This window comes from Psammomys obesus, unplaced genomic scaffold (assembly GCF_907164565.1).
Source record: "Psammomys obesus unplaced genomic scaffold, mPsaObe1.curated_primary_1811, whole genome shotgun sequence".
Classification (NCBI taxonomy): domain Eukaryota; kingdom Metazoa; phylum Chordata; class Mammalia; order Rodentia; family Muridae; genus Psammomys; species Psammomys obesus.
This window is the reverse complement of record NW_026596149.1, coordinates 1,039,736-1,057,499: the sequence shown is the minus strand read 5'-3', so window position 1 is coordinate 1,057,499 and position 17,764 is coordinate 1,039,736. Positions and strand designations below refer to the sequence as shown.

The 17,764-nt window shown below is 37.7% G+C and overlaps 1 protein-coding gene across 7 annotated transcripts in view; it reads right to left on the bottom strand.

The window, feature by feature from the left end:
- The window catches only part of Arhgap21 (Rho GTPase activating protein 21), a 131,600-nt gene that overhangs the window by 73,146 nt on the left and 40,690 nt on the right, over positions 1-17,764 (bottom strand). For all 7 annotated transcript variants that reach the window (XM_055593878.1, XM_055593874.1, XM_055593879.1 and 4 more), the window contains exon 3: positions 794-973. In XM_055593878.1, the coding sequence (XP_055449853.1) occupies positions 794-973 (180 nt within the window). The remainder of the gene's footprint in view (positions 1-793; positions 974-17,764) is intronic.

Sequence of the window (17,764 nt, the reverse complement as noted above, 5' to 3'; positions counted from 1 at the left end):
GGTTATCCTACAATATATTTTCCTGGAAAGAGGCATTTAGGGAAAATGAACAAGGGACCAGGCATGACGGCACACCTTTAACTCCAGCTCTCTGGAGACAGAGGCAGGTAGGGCTCTGTGAGTCTGAGACCAGCCAAATCTACACAGTGAGTCTACACCTCAAACCTTAAAAAGATGAAGTAAGAAGAGCGTGGTCTCTAGATACAATGGGACAGTATCTTTTCATGTCTTATTCTATACATTAGCCAAGTTCAAGTTCTGGGTCCACCCTACTTATTCAACAAAGGACCTAACTGAGTTTTCATGTGCTCATGCAGCTCACACAGTGAAGGCTGTGTGGCAAGTGAGCTAACAGAGTAGTGATAACGCACAGCGGTTACACATGTCAACTGCAGTTAAAAATCATCACACACTGCCCCCTTTCACACATTTACTCTGATCAGCCCTGTTTTAAGATTCTCACTTACCATCATATGATATGTACAAAAGTTAGCAAATTTCTACTCTTATTAATTTTCTGCAGTGACAAGTATATTTTAACCAACAATTTCCATGGTCTGACCAGAGAATATAGAATCTTTCTAGATAGCAGGGAAAGTTACATATCATACAGAGCAGAACAAAGCCTAGAAATCATTGAATATACTTATATTACAGAAATTAAAGTTTTTGTTGTAGGTTTAAAAATATATTAAAAAGATTTAGAATGCAAATGTCACACTTATTTTATGATAGAAGAGAGGAAAGGGGAAGGGGAGAAGAGGGAAAAGCCAGAAGATGGAGATTTTCTTACCTTATGTGAGAACTGGATTGCAGACTCCGGAGGGTAAACGATGAAGTGTCTTAACGTAAAACCAAAGCCTTGCGGTGTCCTCTTCAACACAACTGTTTTGGGACCTGGCCAGGAGAAGGGTTCGTCTTCAGATGGTGACACAGTTTCACTTTGTTCTTTTCCATCTTTATTTTTTGACACCTAAAGTGCAAAGATATGTAACATTTAACTACAGAACAAACAGCATACTTATTTTAGAAAAAAATTTATGTACAAACATAATACCTGCATGTAAATATGAACTTAGTGGAGAAGACATTCACTTGCTCCTAGAGTTAGATGCATTACTATCCCCAAACCAAAAAGGCGCGCGCATGTGTGTGTGTGTGTGCGCGCGCATAATGTGCATAGGTGCTTGCGTTTGTGTGTGTGTGTGTGTGTGTGTGCCCACATGTGCACAAGTGTGTGGGAAATGTGCATGTATACATGCAGACTTGGGCACCTCTACATGCATACAGAGACCAGAGGGTATCTGGTGTCTTCCTCTACCATTCTCTGCTGTTTTGTCCTTTGAGGACAGGGTCTCTTGCGGAGCCTGGAGCATGTGCTATTTGGCTAGACGAGGCTGATAACTAGCAAGCCCCAGCAACTGTCCTCTGAATGACACAGTCACTGGTGCTGGTAAAGGTGTATTTAGAACCACTCCCAGCTTGCTAAGTGGGTGCTGCAATCCAAACTCTGGGCCTTATGCATGCACAGCAAAACTCTTAACTTCTGAGCCATCTCTCCCGCACCACTCTCCAAACTGAACCTATGAAAATAATTATATTGTGAAAAAGTAATGAGCAAGAAAGAATTCTTAAAAACTATTGGCACAATATTAAAACTAAAAATGCCATAAAAGGCATGAACAACTACAGTATGGAAATCCCACAACACACAAAGGGCAAAGAAGAGAAACAATGAAAGAGGCACAGAATTCTCAGCAAGGAAGGAGCTCAAGCCTTTCCATACAGTTCAATGCAACAAATACTGGAAAATACTACAAAATACCTCAGTTCTAACCCCAAATTTCATCCTTCACAGAGATTACAATTCTTCCAAGAGTCTATCTTTTGAGGTCCCTTGACTAAAAGAAACCAAAAACCAATTCATACCTCATTCCCTTTCGTACTGTAAGTCTTAATTCTTACCCTGTGCATCACCAACCCCAAGTCTTCAGGCTTCAGTGCAAGCAGCTTCAATGTACTCGCCTACTTTTAACACTTCAAAAAACGTTCACATTCACCTGACTGACCCAGGAAGAGTCAGCACCGCCCACTCTAGGCCTTAGCGTTTCCAGATGAACATGGGTAGAGAGAAACTAAAGCTAAGCTGAGGACTCACTATAAAGTCAGGATCACTAACCCAAGAGAGAACAGCTCTCTGTGTCTTTAGAGAGACCAGTCAGTCTGTATCTTTTGGTTGGAAAACTGAGAACATTAATATTTAAAGTTATAAACTGAAAAGTGAATTGAAGACTTTGGTATTTGAAGTCACTGAGAAGAGCATTGCTGTCATTGCATTGTTATTGATTTCTGGTGCTTTCAAAGATACACTACAGTGTCTCATCCTAAATGGTTACTTCACCCCTTCTCAATCATCCTCACTGGTAGTCAATGACTCTGCTTGGCTTTTACATTGAGAAAATAGCAATACAAAGAAAACTTAATCCCCTGACATTTACCTTTCCAGTCATAACATGCCCATGTCTTCCTGTTCTCTCTCCTAATGACAATGATGGAAGTAACTGTTGTCAGACCCCACAGCTTTGTAATAGCCCTATCTCCTACAATTCTCTAGGACTTTTATCGTGAAGGCATGCTGGACTTTTCCAAAGTGTTTTGTTGTTGTTGTTGTTTGTTTGTTTGTTTTGGGTTTTTTGAAGGGGGGATGTATTGAGATAATCATGTGATTTTGGGGAGGTCTTTATGTCCATTTATGTAGTTTATGACATTTATTGACTTACATGTGCTGAGCCATCCCTACATTCAGAAATAAAGCCAACTTGGTCATAGTATTAAACTTTGTAATGCATGTCTGTATTCTGTTTGCAAACTATTTTAGTGAGTGTTTTTAATCTGTAATAATCAGGGGTATGGGCCTGTTAGTCTTCTTTTTCTGTTATGTCTTTACCTGGTTTTGGTATGAGAGTAATACAGACTTTATAGAATGGTTTTGGAAGTTCTTTTTTCTTTTTCATTTCTTTTAAAAATAGTATAAGGTTTGGCTGTAGATCTTCGTTGAGAATCTGGTAGAATTTTGCTCTGAATGTCTATCTGGTTGAGAACTTTGTTGTAACTGGAATACTTTTTATTGCAATTTCAATCTCCTCATTAGTTATATGTCTGTGTAGGTTGTTGAATTCTTGATTTAATCTTGGTATTTTGGCTGGATCTAAAAGTTTATCATTTCTTTCAGGTTTTCCAGTTAACGGAGCACAGGTTTTTAAAAAGTATTCTCTTATAATATTCCCAATTTCTTTGGTATCTATTTTATTGCTTCCTTATTCATTTCTGATTCTGTTAATTTGGGACAGAATCCTCCTTTCCTCTTTTATTTTGGTTAGTTGAGCCAAGAGTCTGTCAATCTTGTTTATCTTCTCAAAGAACCGGCTCTTAGATTTGTTGATTCTTTGCATTATTTTCTTTGTTTCCATTTTGTTGATTTCTGCACCGATTTTTATTCTTTCTTGCTATTGACTAGATTTAGATCTGGTTTGTTCTAGCTTTTCCAAATTTTTAAGTAGCATCAAGTCATTTATTTGTGCTCTTCTTCATTTCTTTAATGTAGTGCTATAAAATTTTCCTCATAGGTCTGTTTTCAATGAGCCCAGTTTTGTGGTGTTTTCATCTTTCATTTAATTTCGGGAAATTTTTCTTTCTTTCTTTGACCCATTCATCATCATTCAGTAGTAACTTGTTCAATCTCTATGAGTTTATGTGTTTACTAGATATTTGTTTGCTGTCAATTAAGTTTTATTTCATCATGGTCAGATAGGATACAGTAGGCATTTCTTTTTATTTCTTTTTCTTTTTTGTGTCCCAGGATATGACCTATTTTAGAAAAGCTTTCATGTGCTGCTGGGTAGAATGGGTATTCTTTGGTGTCTGGGTAGAATATTCTGTAGATTTGTTAAATCCACCTGATGTCCAAATGACCTGTCTATTAGAGAAATGGGGTATTAAAATCACCTACTATTAATGGAAGGGTGTTAATCCTTGTTTTTAAATCCAGTAGTACATTTTCAAAATTAAAATTGATTGTATGAGAGTTTGGTGTATGTTTAAGAGAGTAATGTAACTGTTCCTCTGATTACAATGAATTGTACCTTTCTAATCTCTTCTTAATAGTTTTAGTTTGAAGTCTAGGCTATCAGATATTGGATAGGGAGACCTTTTTGCTGTCCAGCCCCATTTGGTTGGTTGGAATACTTTTGTCTAGGCTTTTATTCTAAAGTGGTGTCAATCTTTAAAACTAAGATGTTTCTTATAAACAACAAATAGGTGGATTTTGTTTCTTGATCCAGCTAGTCAGTCTGTGCCTTCTGATTGAAGAATAGAGAACATTAATAATTAAAGTCATTGTTGAACTGTGAATTGAAGACATTGGTATTTAAAGTTACTATTGAAACATTCATTAACTGTGGTCACTGTGTTGTTGATGTTTGTTGCTGTTTTTTGTTTTTGTTTTTTTGCGTGTGTGTGTGTGTGTGTGTGTGTGTGTGTGTGTGTGTGCATGCGCTCTCTGTAGTATTTTGTTATGGTAATCATAGCTTTGTACTCATTCCTCTCTCCAGGTCAAAATAATGCTCCCTGTATTTTCTTATTTGGTTTTTTGGATATAAAATTTCTTTAGGCTGATAATTCCTTTCTCCTTTAATTAAGAAAGAAAGTTCTGTTAAGTTTATTACTAGAGGCTTGGTATAGTGGTCTTTTAGGACTTGGGAATATATTGCTCCAGGCTCTTCTAGCTTTTAAATTTTCTACTGAGAAATCAGATATTATTTTGATGAGTTTTCCTTTATATATGACTTGTGGGGTTTTTGTTTTGTTTTGTTTTTTTTTTTTCTCTTGAAGCTTTCAACATACTTTCATTGTTCTGCATATTTACTGTTGTTTTAACTATAATATACCACGGGGATTTTCTTTTCTGGTCTTGTCTATTTGGTGTTCTGTGTACTTCTTGTATCTGTATGGGTATGTCTTTCCTTAGTTTAGGAATGTTTTCTTCCATGATCTTGCTGAAGATCTGATCTATGCTATTGATTTGAGATTATTCTCCTTCACCTGTGGCTATTAATTCAAAGATTTGTTGTTGTGATTGTTGCTTAAATTTTCATGGTGCCTCACATTTTCTCTTTGTTGTTATTTTATTTTTTTCATAGTCCTTGTTTATTTGGTCTAGATCGTCTGCTTTTTGTCGTAGAGTCCTGCTAATCTGTCTTCTGCTTGATTTATTCTACTTATGAGGCTTTTTATTTTTCTCCGTTGTTTTAGTTGAGTTCCTGAGTTTTTAAATTCCATCTTCATTTCCCCTTGAGTCTTCAATGTTTCTATCACCTTACTGAATTCTGTTCTTGTGTTCTGGATTGTCTCCATCATTTCCATCAGCCTTACCTGTGTTCTCTTGGGCACCACTTGGGCATTTACTCTCTTTAAGTTTTTTCTCCTTAATTTCATTGAGCTCTTTCTTTGTGGCTTTTTTTAAGTCCTTGAATTATTTGATTGTGATTGTTCTTTTAAATTCTGTGTCCTGGAGTTCTTTTAGGTAATTCTGATTGGCAAACATTTTTTTTAGGTCTGGAAGGTTTTACAGAGAAGATACTAGTTTGATCTTTCATATTTTATTTTTCAACAAGATCTGGGCATCTGGACTTCTTTTGTTAGTTCTAAATCTTAGATGAACAGAGAAGGTAGAAGTAGAAGGGAGGATTGTGGGATGGGCCAGGCTAGACCCTGAGAAAGATGTGGATGATCTGGCTGGGTAGGAATGTTAGATGTGATGCCAGAGAAACCTGTGGGTGATGGCAGTCAGGGAAGGTCCTAGTAGAAGCCTAATTGTTTTGCGGTGCAGGCAGCACGAGTGGCTGGACTAGTCCAGGGAACCATTACAGATGGGGTTAGACACTGTGAAAGATGTGGGAGATCTGGCTACTGGAGAGGTAGCATGCAGCATGAGAGGGACAACTGATGGCAGGCTCATGTCCCACAGAAGTCCAGTGCTCGCTCCCAGCAGGCTCCTTACAGGCTGAGGTGCCAGCACACCCCACCCTCACCCCATAGCAAACATATTGACTTCTTTAAACTCTAGTCTTGGGTGATTTCATTTAGATTCATGAGCTCAATACTAAATATACATCTTTATCCCAAGTATACCTCCAATCCAATAGGTAACTTTATATTTCTGAATTGCTGATAAAAGTTGTTTTAAATTATAACTTTAAGTTTATTCCTGTAGGCATACGGTTATTATGCAATTCAAATGCTGATTTCTGTAACCTCCATATCTGGCTGAAATCCTTGTTCTGAGAATTTCCTGTCTCAGTGTTATGTAAACACTGGCTCCTCAGTTGTCCCCTGGTTTGCCATAAAGCAGTATACGGCCAATCACTGAGCAGGGCAGAGAGAATAGGGATGGACTTCCTGCCAGCCAAGGGAGAAGGAGCTGGAAAAGGAAGGGGGGGATTCAGCCATGGTAGAGGACTAAATATAACTATTTGGTCAAATATAACTATTTGCTTGTCTCAGCAGAGACGAGCTGGAGCAGAAAAGCTACAAACTGTAAGTATCTCTGGTGAGCACAATGGGAAGAAACCAGAGAACAGAAGAACAGAGAAATAACTGCTCAGTTATTCTGTTGTGGTGCTTATTATTAAACAATCATAAGAAAGTCACAATTATTTGTATGATAGCCGGTTAAGAAAAAAGCTAAGAGAAACAAACATGGTTTTATAAAAATAACTTTAACACATTCCAGCAATTTAAAAAATGTCACCTTTACTAGACATCAAATACTTTCATATGCTGACTCTTCTTTCTTATTATCTTATTATTATCTTATTATCTTTCTTATTATCTTTATTATCATATGATTTGCTTCATATGAAGGTAAGAAGACAGATATAAACATTACCCAGCCAAGCTTGTAGTAAGGCTCTGTGAATGAGTAATTGGAATATTAAAGTAATATACAATGTATAAAATTCATGATGTCCATATTGGCAATAAACAGCTGAAACTTGACAATTAAAAGAATGTATCAATCAGGCTAGAAAAATGGCTTGGTTGTTCAGAGCATGTACTGTTCTTACAGAAGACCTGAGTTTGGTTCCCATCATGCCTGTTGACAGCTCACAGCTGCCTATAATTACAGCTCCAGAGGATCCTACATCTCTGGAGCACCTGCAATCCTTTGCACACACCCACACACAAACACATATGCATGAAAAACCCAGACATAGCAACCAAAATGGTGCTAAGCTTTGAGATGATAAAATGTTTGCAAGACTTATAAACCAAAGGTATAAGCCTAAATACTTCCGAGTCTTGAAAGAATGTCTACATAGGTGAAAACATTTGTGGTTTAGAAGACTTGGTATTGTTATGATATTAAATCAGATTTATCTATAGACTTATATTTATATACTGATTCAAAGCAATCCCAATTAAGATCTCAGAACAGTTTTGCATGAAAGTATACTGTTTACCTTATCATGCTAAGAATCTGAAGAATAAATCCCATATACTTATGTTCTGTTTCCTAAAATAAGAAACCGGATTCCATAAAAAAAGAAAAAAGAAAAAATCTGTTATTTAAAACATGTAAGAGAATGAAAAGATAATTTGCTCAAAGTGAAAAGACAATTTGTTCAAAGAGGAAAGTATCTGTAAATAAAATCTCATAAAGGACTGACATATGGAACATAAGGATGACTCTAGAAATTTAATAATTTTAAAAACGAACAGGAATTTGGAGCATACCTTACCAAAGAAGCTTAGAAATGTTCAACACTGTAACTGACTGGGAAATTCATACTGGGCCACAATGGAACACCAAGACCCACTCACTATAAAGACCAGCCCTGCAAGTGTTGGCTGGTGAAGTAACTGGATCTCTCACACTGCTAACAGGGATCTAAAATGGTACAGATACTGTGCAAAACAATGTCACGGCTTCGTAAACAGTTAAATATGAGTTTATCATGTGACACAGTCATTTGCTCAAGAGAAACTAGGAATTTTTATGTCAATATAAAAACTTATACAGAACTGTTCACAACAGCTTCATTTATTAGAAACTAAAACATATCCCAACGGTTTTAAAACAAAGATGAACTGAGATACATCAATCATTTCTTAGCAATGAAACAAACTACTATTATAAGTATCTCTAAGTTGTAAGTATCTATTCTTTAACACTAAGTTAAAGAATTTAGACCACCAGACCTAAAACCTTTCTAAAATGGAGTCAATACTGCCTGGAAACTAACAGCAGTCGCCCTGATGGGTGAGTGGAGGAATACAAAGAACAGCTGGCAGTTGTGTATGCTCAGGACGCTGTTCATGTAACATCTTTACATGTGTAACTATACAACTTAAACATGTGCAGTTGGTTACATGTCAAACGTGCCTCCTACAGAGATTTAAACAAAACAAGAGGTAATGGAATGAATACCTCATACTCAAGAACAGAGTTGTTCTGGAGAGGAATGTGAAAGTGAAGCAAAGGCTGAAATCTAGAAGAAACCTGAGTTCCTTCAACAGCACTGGTGATGTAATTAAGACCAATGGACAATCCCTAAGAGTTGATTAAACATAATTATTAATGTATATTATTCCTACTAATTTATATTATCAAATATAGACATGCAAAGTAACTATAATTTAACATTTCAGAATAATCACCCAGTAACTGTTTTCCTACCTACCTTCATTCCTTAACAATACAAGATTCTACTGATTTCGCCTCGACATTTTAATTTCCACTTTAACACAAGGAGAGAAAACCATAAGGCAATAACTGACCAGTTAGCCTCAGGTTCCTTTCTTTTGTATGGGTCAGGGAGACTGCATTATGGTGCAAATCAAATGGTCTGTTTGGGAATGTGGTTTCACCCTGCTGGCTGCTTGGGATCACAGCACTGTAGTTTGCAGTTTGGCTCTGGGACTTCAGCATGAGGTGCATCCTTTGATTCTTAATCTATCTGATGCAGTCCAGTGCAGGACCTTACATAGTGCCCTCCTGTTTATATTTTCATGTTCCCCAGCCCTCTAAAAAACCGCCAAATCTGAGAAAGGAAGATAAATTGCCAGCTTTTAATAAAAAAAAAAAAAAAAAAAAGTCTCCACATGTAACTTCAGAGGTTCTTTACTCAAAATGTTAAAAACAGGGAGGAAAAAGCTTAGCTGGTCATCCAAGATCGAATTTCTTCTAATACTGATCTCTGACCAAGTTTTTTTCCAGAGCTCTTATTCTCTTTGATGCCCTTTTTCTAACTGCATTTGACACACAGGTATGCCAAAATACTGTGATTTAAGAATAGCAAGAAAAGTAAGACTGAAAAGATAATTAGAGAAGATGCTGTATTGTAAAGCATGCACAGAGAAAGGAGCTCGCATCAGTAAACATGTGCTATTAGTCACTGTGGCAGGTGCATGAGCAATGGCCTGTTGTGATCCTAATTTGCATTTCCCTAATGGCTAATGGTCACAAACACCTTCTTAGTGTATCTACTTGCTCTGTAATATAACTTTCACAAAAGACCCTGAGTTTTAGTATAAGTTAACTCTTTCATGTTACACATGAGCACATGGAGGCCAACTTGTAAAATGATTTATCCCAGAGTGTAGATGGCTACAATATAATCTGAGCAAGAATTAAAACCAATGTTTCTAAGATGAACAAAGTAAGCCCAGCACTGGACGTGGAAGACTGAGTCTGAGACCAACCTGGGATACACAGCAAAGCCCTACAAGAAACCTTCTAAACCAAGGGCTCCTGACCCCAAGATTAGGGTATGTTCTGTTTGGAGTGTCTCTCACCTCTTCTAGGTTATAATCTGTGTGTATTTTTGTTCTTCAGTATAACCTAGCATCTTTTAAGATTTTCCTTTCCTTCAGGACTCTAATTTTAACACTTTAAAAACAGAACTATGTATTAAATTCATGTCTAGAGTATTTTTTGATAGCCTCATACCCCCGGATATATTCAAGTTTTGAATCACACAGGAATCTCTCCTGGATCATGGTTCCATCCTCTAAGTCTCTGATTAGCCATGTTGTATCTTATTTTACTAGATTCTTCGCGCGCGCACACACACACACACACAGAGAGAGAAAGAATAAAAGTGAGCAATTTCACTTTTTCTTCACCAACTGATTTTTTTAAATAGCACATAGCTCAGTTCTTAAAATTTTTCCATCCACTCAGAACAATACATCCAAGCCCTCCTAGTCTCTGCCCTTTCCTCTGTAGGAAAGAAGGGAAGGTTACATTTTCATTGGCTTGTATACAAAGAGGAGATAAAAAAGAAACATACATGAGGGCCTCTTTTCCTCCTACATACCCACAGTGCCTTTGATCTTCTGGATTTAGTAACAAGGGCAAACTGTGGGCTTGAGGAAAGGAGACAGCAGCTAGTCAAGAGTCTGATCTGCATCTCCCCAGCACATCTCACTTCCCAACCATGAGTGTCCATTTACTAAGAGTTAAGGAATGTAAAAAACAGCTGGATTAAATTCCTGTGGACTAAGAACTGCCATACCATTCCCTTAAAAGACTTTATTGCAAGGCCATTTGATTGAACAATAGCTCAATATTAAAAGAAACCAAAGTAAAGGATGACAAAGAACCCTATAAAGTTAGATACAATAACTAGAGAAAGTATACTAAAAGAAGGGTGAGATCGTGTGTAAGGGTGAAACACCATTCATAAAATAACAAATTAAAAAAAAAAAGGAAAATTACATGATGGAACGTTCTAGAAAAATGGAAAAGTTCTAAAGGACTATGATGTTTTACACAAGCAAATTTGCCACAAATGAATGAAATGCACACTTACAGTGGGTGATTTTTTTGTTTGTAAATCACTCGGTGGCTGCTTAAGGTAAAGTGTTTGCCTAGAACATGGAAGGCTCTGGGATCAATGACAGAGGGTTGGAGAAGAGAAGAAAAGGAGAGGTGGGGAGGAAAAGAGGAGATGGGATTGTTTCACAAGTGACTGTAACAGGACAGTCAGCTTCCTACTACATCCAGAATGCATTCCTAGGAAAGCATTTTGCATCCTTTTGCCTTAACAGGTCCTCACAGAATTCTATGATGTATCTACAGTCCTACCTCTTACCACAGGTTATACAATGACTTAAAGAAAGAGTCTCTTTAAGAGCCACATCTTTTTCATGGTCATCCAATATCTTTTGATGATTTTTCTTTTTATGTCCTTGAAATGTTAACTTTATGGCTGCAATTGTCATCTGGCTCGATGTTATTTTGTTGATGTTTCTAGGATATGGTGTTGGACATGGACTCTGAGCGAGACTCTTTGATCCGTATCCTTGGTTTATAGCTGTAAACTGTGGTTGCCGAACTTCTTAACACTTCTTAAAGCCTTGACAGACTGGCTCTGGGATGATAGTTATATCACTAATTAAAAAACCTAACATCTTCCACTATCTCAAATTTCTGATATGACATTTTTATGTGACAGAAGTAGAAAATGCTATACTTTACATGATAGGTCTCAGCAAAGCCAGAAGGCACTGGAAACACTGCACTTTAGACACTTAGTGCAAGGTGTATTCACAGTGTTTAGACATGGACCCCATCCACAAGAGAGAAAGAAAAAAACAAAGAAATTATACACACTCTAGTCCAAGAATTTTGGATAAGGAATAGTCAACCTAAATAACTACATCATACGCCTATTTGTTTCATTATTATCTATCATTTCAAAGATATTTTTAATTTTTTTTAAAATATCTTTGTAGGGTCTCATATAGCCTAAGCCAGCCTTGAATTTGCATATCGCCCCCCACGTCTCTTTACTCCTGATCCTCTACCTCCCTACTGCTGAGACTGCAGCTAAGTATTACATCTTTAATATCCTTAATGAATTGAAAGTATATAATACTTAAAATAGCACCTTGTAAAGTAAACACATTTCTTATATAAAATAAAATCACAAATGTCACTAACACAGACAAAGCTTATTGCAAAAATTTAAAGTATCACTGTTTGGATACTGAGATCAAATGTAAAAACATGATTTTGTCTAAGAAAAACAAAACCTGAATATCTATAAATTTTTACTGATTATTTTTCAGTGTTGGAGACTGAACCCAGGGCAGGAATAGAGAAGTGGATTTACAGTGGTTGAGCAGTTTCTGAAAGCTAGACAGCTCGTAAGTGATGAGCTAACCTGCTTTCTCCAATGCACACCATTAGCAGAAGTGGAATAATAATATGATGTTGAATAATTAGATCTTGCTTATCTCTAAACTAATTACTCCAATCATGCTAGAGAAATAATCTAATGTTTTAAATTGAACTTTTGTTGTTTTTTTTGGTTTTTTTTTTGTTTTTTTTTTTTTTTTTGTTTTTTTTTGGTCTATTGGTTTAGATTCTAAGTTAGTTAAAAGACTCCTAAAATATAATCTGTATATGCCAAGTGTGCTTGAAAGTCTGATTTATCATTTGACTATTGAGAAAGGGTGAGGGGAGAAAGTGTTTGGGAGTGAGAAAGAGAGGAAAGGTGAGTGCGGTAGGTTACAGGACAGCCTTGGCTGTCATTCTTTACATGTCATCCATTGTTTTTGGGACAGGGCCTTCCCATTGGTCTGGAACTCACCAGGCAAGGCTGGCTAGCCAGAGAGCCCCCAGGGGATCCACCTGCCTCAGCCTCCCCAGAGCTTGACATGTGCTCTGGGGATTACCTCCATTCTTTACAAACATTGAGCTCTCTCCAGCCCTAACGACGACATTTTGTCAATCGAGGTTGAAAGCAAGGAAACATGCTTTGATTCTAAGCATTTTGCTGTACCTACACATATTTTTCTAAACAGTGATTCTAGCTCAAAGTACAGTTAATAAGACAAAAGAAATGAACTCACAGCTTGGGATTGGAAGACCCAGGTAACTTCTTTAATGCTGCAAATGAAACCCTTGAGAGTCAGCATTTTCACACACAGCTCAACCTTAAGTTGATCAGTTAGGTGGACTGAATAAGTGTACGAAGAAGTGTCAGCTGTGCCCTTAAACAGACTGTGGGCTTGTAGCACCTCTCACAGAGCTCACTTCAGAAACTGTCTTGCGTGGTCCCATGATTTGGGCTTGCTAATACTGTCACTCTTAGACTGTGTCTACCAGGCTTCTACTTTCCACAGTACTTATCACCTAAGCAGGCCCCCTCACCTTCCCAGTGTCTCCCTGCTCCCTCTGTCTCTGATTTTAGATCCCAACTTCTCAAAGATAGATCTCTAAATCCTCACTTCAATACTTCAGATTTATATAACAACAAAAGTAACCAAAATTGCAGCAAGCTCACAAGCATTCAGGAATGCTTCACAAGAAGGTTGGGTCTGACTACCGGTAGATGTTGAAAGTTATCTCATTACTAATACTATCATCTTGACAATGACAAGAGATGTCACATCATAGATACTTCTCACATCCAACAGTCCCTCAGACAATTTTCTAGGCATATTCTCTGAATTGTTTTATTGGTAGTAATGACATATTTCAATTCAGCATCTTCCTTGGTCCTCCTTGCGACAAACTATGTATCTTTTTAACAGGGACAGTTTGATTTGGCTTTCCAAAAGAGAAAGTTGGACTGGCCAGATGGCTCAGCAGGCAAAATGTTGGCCACACAAGCCCTGTGACCTTAATTCCAGCCCAGGACCCAGGAAAATGTAGACAGAAAGAACCAACTGAACAACACTGTCTTCTTGTGTCTCCTTTCATTTACAAACATATAATGAAAAATATATAAATTTAAAAATAAAATAAAGGTAAAAGATAGTTTTCAAAATTGTGCCCAGAATAAATACTTTCACCCATCCTTGTCATTTGTATAACTATTCTTGTAATTAAAAAGTACTCTCTCTTCTTTTGAAATACAAATGCATCTACAACACTTTTATATATTGTGGCATTACTTTTTGCTATGTAATATTCACTGAAGTAAGAATGCAAGGACATGAGATTTGGGGGCTTACCACAAAGAAAGGGGTCTCATGGGTGGCTAGCCAGCCAATGCCTGCACTGTTTATTAATTTCTATCAATATCTACAGCTCCACTGTAAAAAGACTACTTTGTATTTATCCATTCAGTAAATGTTAATGGGAGTGTCTGGTTATTTCACTAATAAAAATTTTTGTTCCTTGGAACATCTGTCTGTAGGGAAATACATTATACTGTGGACATCACAGTATTTTAATGAATTCTTTAAAATACTTACACATTTTTAACAGCACTACATTTTTTAAATTAACTTGGCTGGTATAGACTGTCTCTCCAGTATAATATTAACATGCAGTGAATCTGAACTATGTGAGCTGGGCTATGAACACCAACAGCTACTACAGTGTTGTCTGCCTTGCCATCTTCCACCCAGACAGGCACAAGGGAAGGATGTCGCTTCTCTGTGGACATGTGTGTAATTTGCTCAGAATTTTATTCAAAGAATTACACAAACTCTCCTTAGCATTGCATCAGAGGAAGTTGAAATTGCTCATTCTTATTTTAAATAATGGTTTATAGAATATGCTTTTAAAAAAATTAAAAGGTATTTTGAATAATGTCAGCACTTCTTAGGAACTGAAGGGGCTGTGTTCTAAGGAACTAAAGCCCCAAATTCTACTTACAAAAGACAAAGTGTTTCACTTGAAGATAAGTTACAGAGATAATAATTCAATTATTAAACACAAGGATGTGGGAGGCAAGACATATTATCCCATTTGAAAAATAATTATTCTCACTGAAATGTATACTTCAGGTATTTTATTTTTTAAAAGAAGTACTAAGCAACTTAGAAGCAAAAATTCTGAACTTAATGTCAGAAACATATTGCTTTCTCTAGCTAGGAAGGGCCTAGTGAGTCTGGTCAGTTTCAGGAACTTCCTGGAGTTATTATGAGTTTAAACCTTCCAGTTTAGAGAGTTTCTCTATGCAATGGAATGTTTCAATCTGGGAGGAAACTTCTAGATATTTTGGGTCCAGGTCCATGCATATACAGGTATTAGTAATTAGATTCAAGTGGATTATGAGGAGGGAAATAAAAAGGAGGGAAGAGGAGAAGAGGCAAAGGAGGCGGAGAAGAGGTGACGACAAGAATGTGGGAGGATTGGGGTTGGACATGACTAACGTATGTTGTATACACGTACAAAACCGTCAAAGAATACATTCTTTGCAATTCTAACAAGCAGGAATAGGTTTATAATACATAATGACTTATTTAGTTGCTCAAGGAACACCAACTAGAGTGACCAAATCTAATGGATGTTTAAAACAGAAAAAAATCAGGATATAAAATGAATAAATTATAAAAAATTAATAATAAAATTTTAAAAAACAACAACAAAAACCTAATCTGGTAACAAAATTGGCATTCAGTGACTTCTTCCTCAACAAATCATGTTGTGGTACTATTATCAACAAGCACTAACTTTTCTGCTCAATTTCTTTTTTTTTTTTTTTTTTTTTCTACCTTTTGGCAAACACACAACTTCCTAAAGGCAGGGAGAGGTCTAAAGATAAAAAGAAAACATTTGTACTTTAGCAAGAGGCATCCACATTTGGCCCATGCCAGCACTGACACCACACCACAGCTCTACATCAGGGCAGACATCTCCAGCTTACTACAATTTCTGTCGGCACAAGTACCCTTAACTTTCAAAGCCTCTCCAACTGCATTGAGCATTTATAATCCTTCACCTTCAAGTATGCTACCAAAATCAGGCACCATAGCTTTACTTTCCATTCTTTATTTGCTTCTAACTTTCCTAAGTACTTCCTAACCATAAGATACAGTAACAGAATGATAGCATTGTTGTATAACATCAGTTTCCTCCCATATTGAAACATTCATCCTATAGGGAAGCACTTTAAACAGTAAGGTTTGGATGCAAAAATAACTCCAGGAAGTTCCTGAAACTGACCCGATTCACCCGGCCCTTCCTTGCTAGAGTAAGCAAATAAAAGCTACGTGTCAGGGAGGCGGGGCAAGATGGCGGCGCCGGGAGGACTCTCATTCTGAGGAGCAGCACAGCAGGATTGGCACAGTGACCAGCAATCAGAACTCGCGACCATAAAACACAAGGGATTGTGTTTCACAGGCAAAGAGGATGGACATGAGAAGAAAAAGAAAATAGGAAACAACCTCGGAGCCTGCTACAGAGGGCCTCTGAAAGCCAGAAGAAAACAGGAAACAACCTTGAAACCTGCCACAGAGGGCCTCTGAAAGCTTCTGCAGTATAGACTGTCAAAGCAGATGCTGAGCCTGATGGCCAACTGATGGGCAGAGTGAATGGAATTTTATGTAAGAAGTGGGAAATAGTAAGAGCTGGAGGGGACGGGAACTCCACAAGCAGAGCAACAGAACAAGATAATTTGAGCACAGGGGACTTCCCAGAAACTCATACTCCAACCAAGGACTATTTGTGGAGATGACCTGGAACCCCTGCACAGGTGTAGCCCATGGCAGTTCAGTGTCCAAGTGGGTTACATAGTAATGGGAAGAGGGACTGCCTCTGACATAATCTGATTGGCCTGCTCTTTGATCACCTCCCCCTGAGGGGGGAGCAACCTTACCAGGCCACAGTAGAGGACAATGCAGCCACTTTTGATGAGAACTGATAGACTAAGATCAGAAAGAAGAGGAGAACCTCCCCTATCAGTGGACTTGGGGAGTGGCATGCATGCAGAAAGGGGAGGGAGGGTGGGATCGGGAGGGGAGGAAGGAGGGGCTTATGGGGGGATACAAAATGAATAAAGTGTAATTAATAAAAAATTAAAAACAACAACAAAAATTAGGAAATAAATATAACTTTAGGTATATTTATTTTTTGATTATAAAGGGCATTCACTTTGAATTCCAACCTGTCTTTTGCAAGCAGCTTTTAAATTTAAAACACTAATTCCTATGTGTCTGTCTCTGTCCCCCAAGTGTTGGGATCGAAAGTATGTGCCTCCCAAGTGCTGGGATTAAAGGTATGAATCATCAAAGAAAAAAAAAAAAAAAAGCTACGTCCTCTCAGACAGAAGTTGAGCTGCAATGCAGTCTCTAAGAGTGAGAAAAGCTGCAAAAATGACTCTGAGAGGAGCCCAGCTGCCTGGAAGAAGCAGGAACCAACCCAGCTGCCTGGAAGAGGTTTAGACCAAATGAGTCACTGGGAAGAGACACTCCCTGATCTGTTGAGCTTCCTGCAGTCTGTGCAGTGTGCTCCAGGTCCCCAGCTTTTCTGAGCTGTCACCATGCTGGGATGGGCCTTGATGAAGTGGCTGCCTGAGTCATTTCTGCTCCTGTTTAAGTAATTCCAATAAAACTCACTGATTCACCAAGTTAGACTTCAGTGGTACCCTGCTTTGGGTCTATCATGGGCTCCTATCTGGGGTAAGTGTGTATTGCTTCTCCCCAGAAAAAGTTTTATCACACAGCTGTAATCCAACCAACAACCTGCTCCTGTCTAACTACAACCCTGTGATACACTATCCTCTCTCCATTATGAAATTAGCCTCTTTCTTTTTAATTAAATTTTTATTTTTTTATATTAATTACGGTTTATTCACTTTGTTACCAGCTGTAGACCCCTCCCTCGTTCCCTCCCAACCCCACCCTCCTTCCCTCATCTCCTCCCATTTCCCTAATTAACCTCTTTCTAAAATATCTTTTGATAAAAATACCATGAGTTTCTGAAGTATTGTTCTAATAAGGTTTTCTGAAGTTAGCTCAG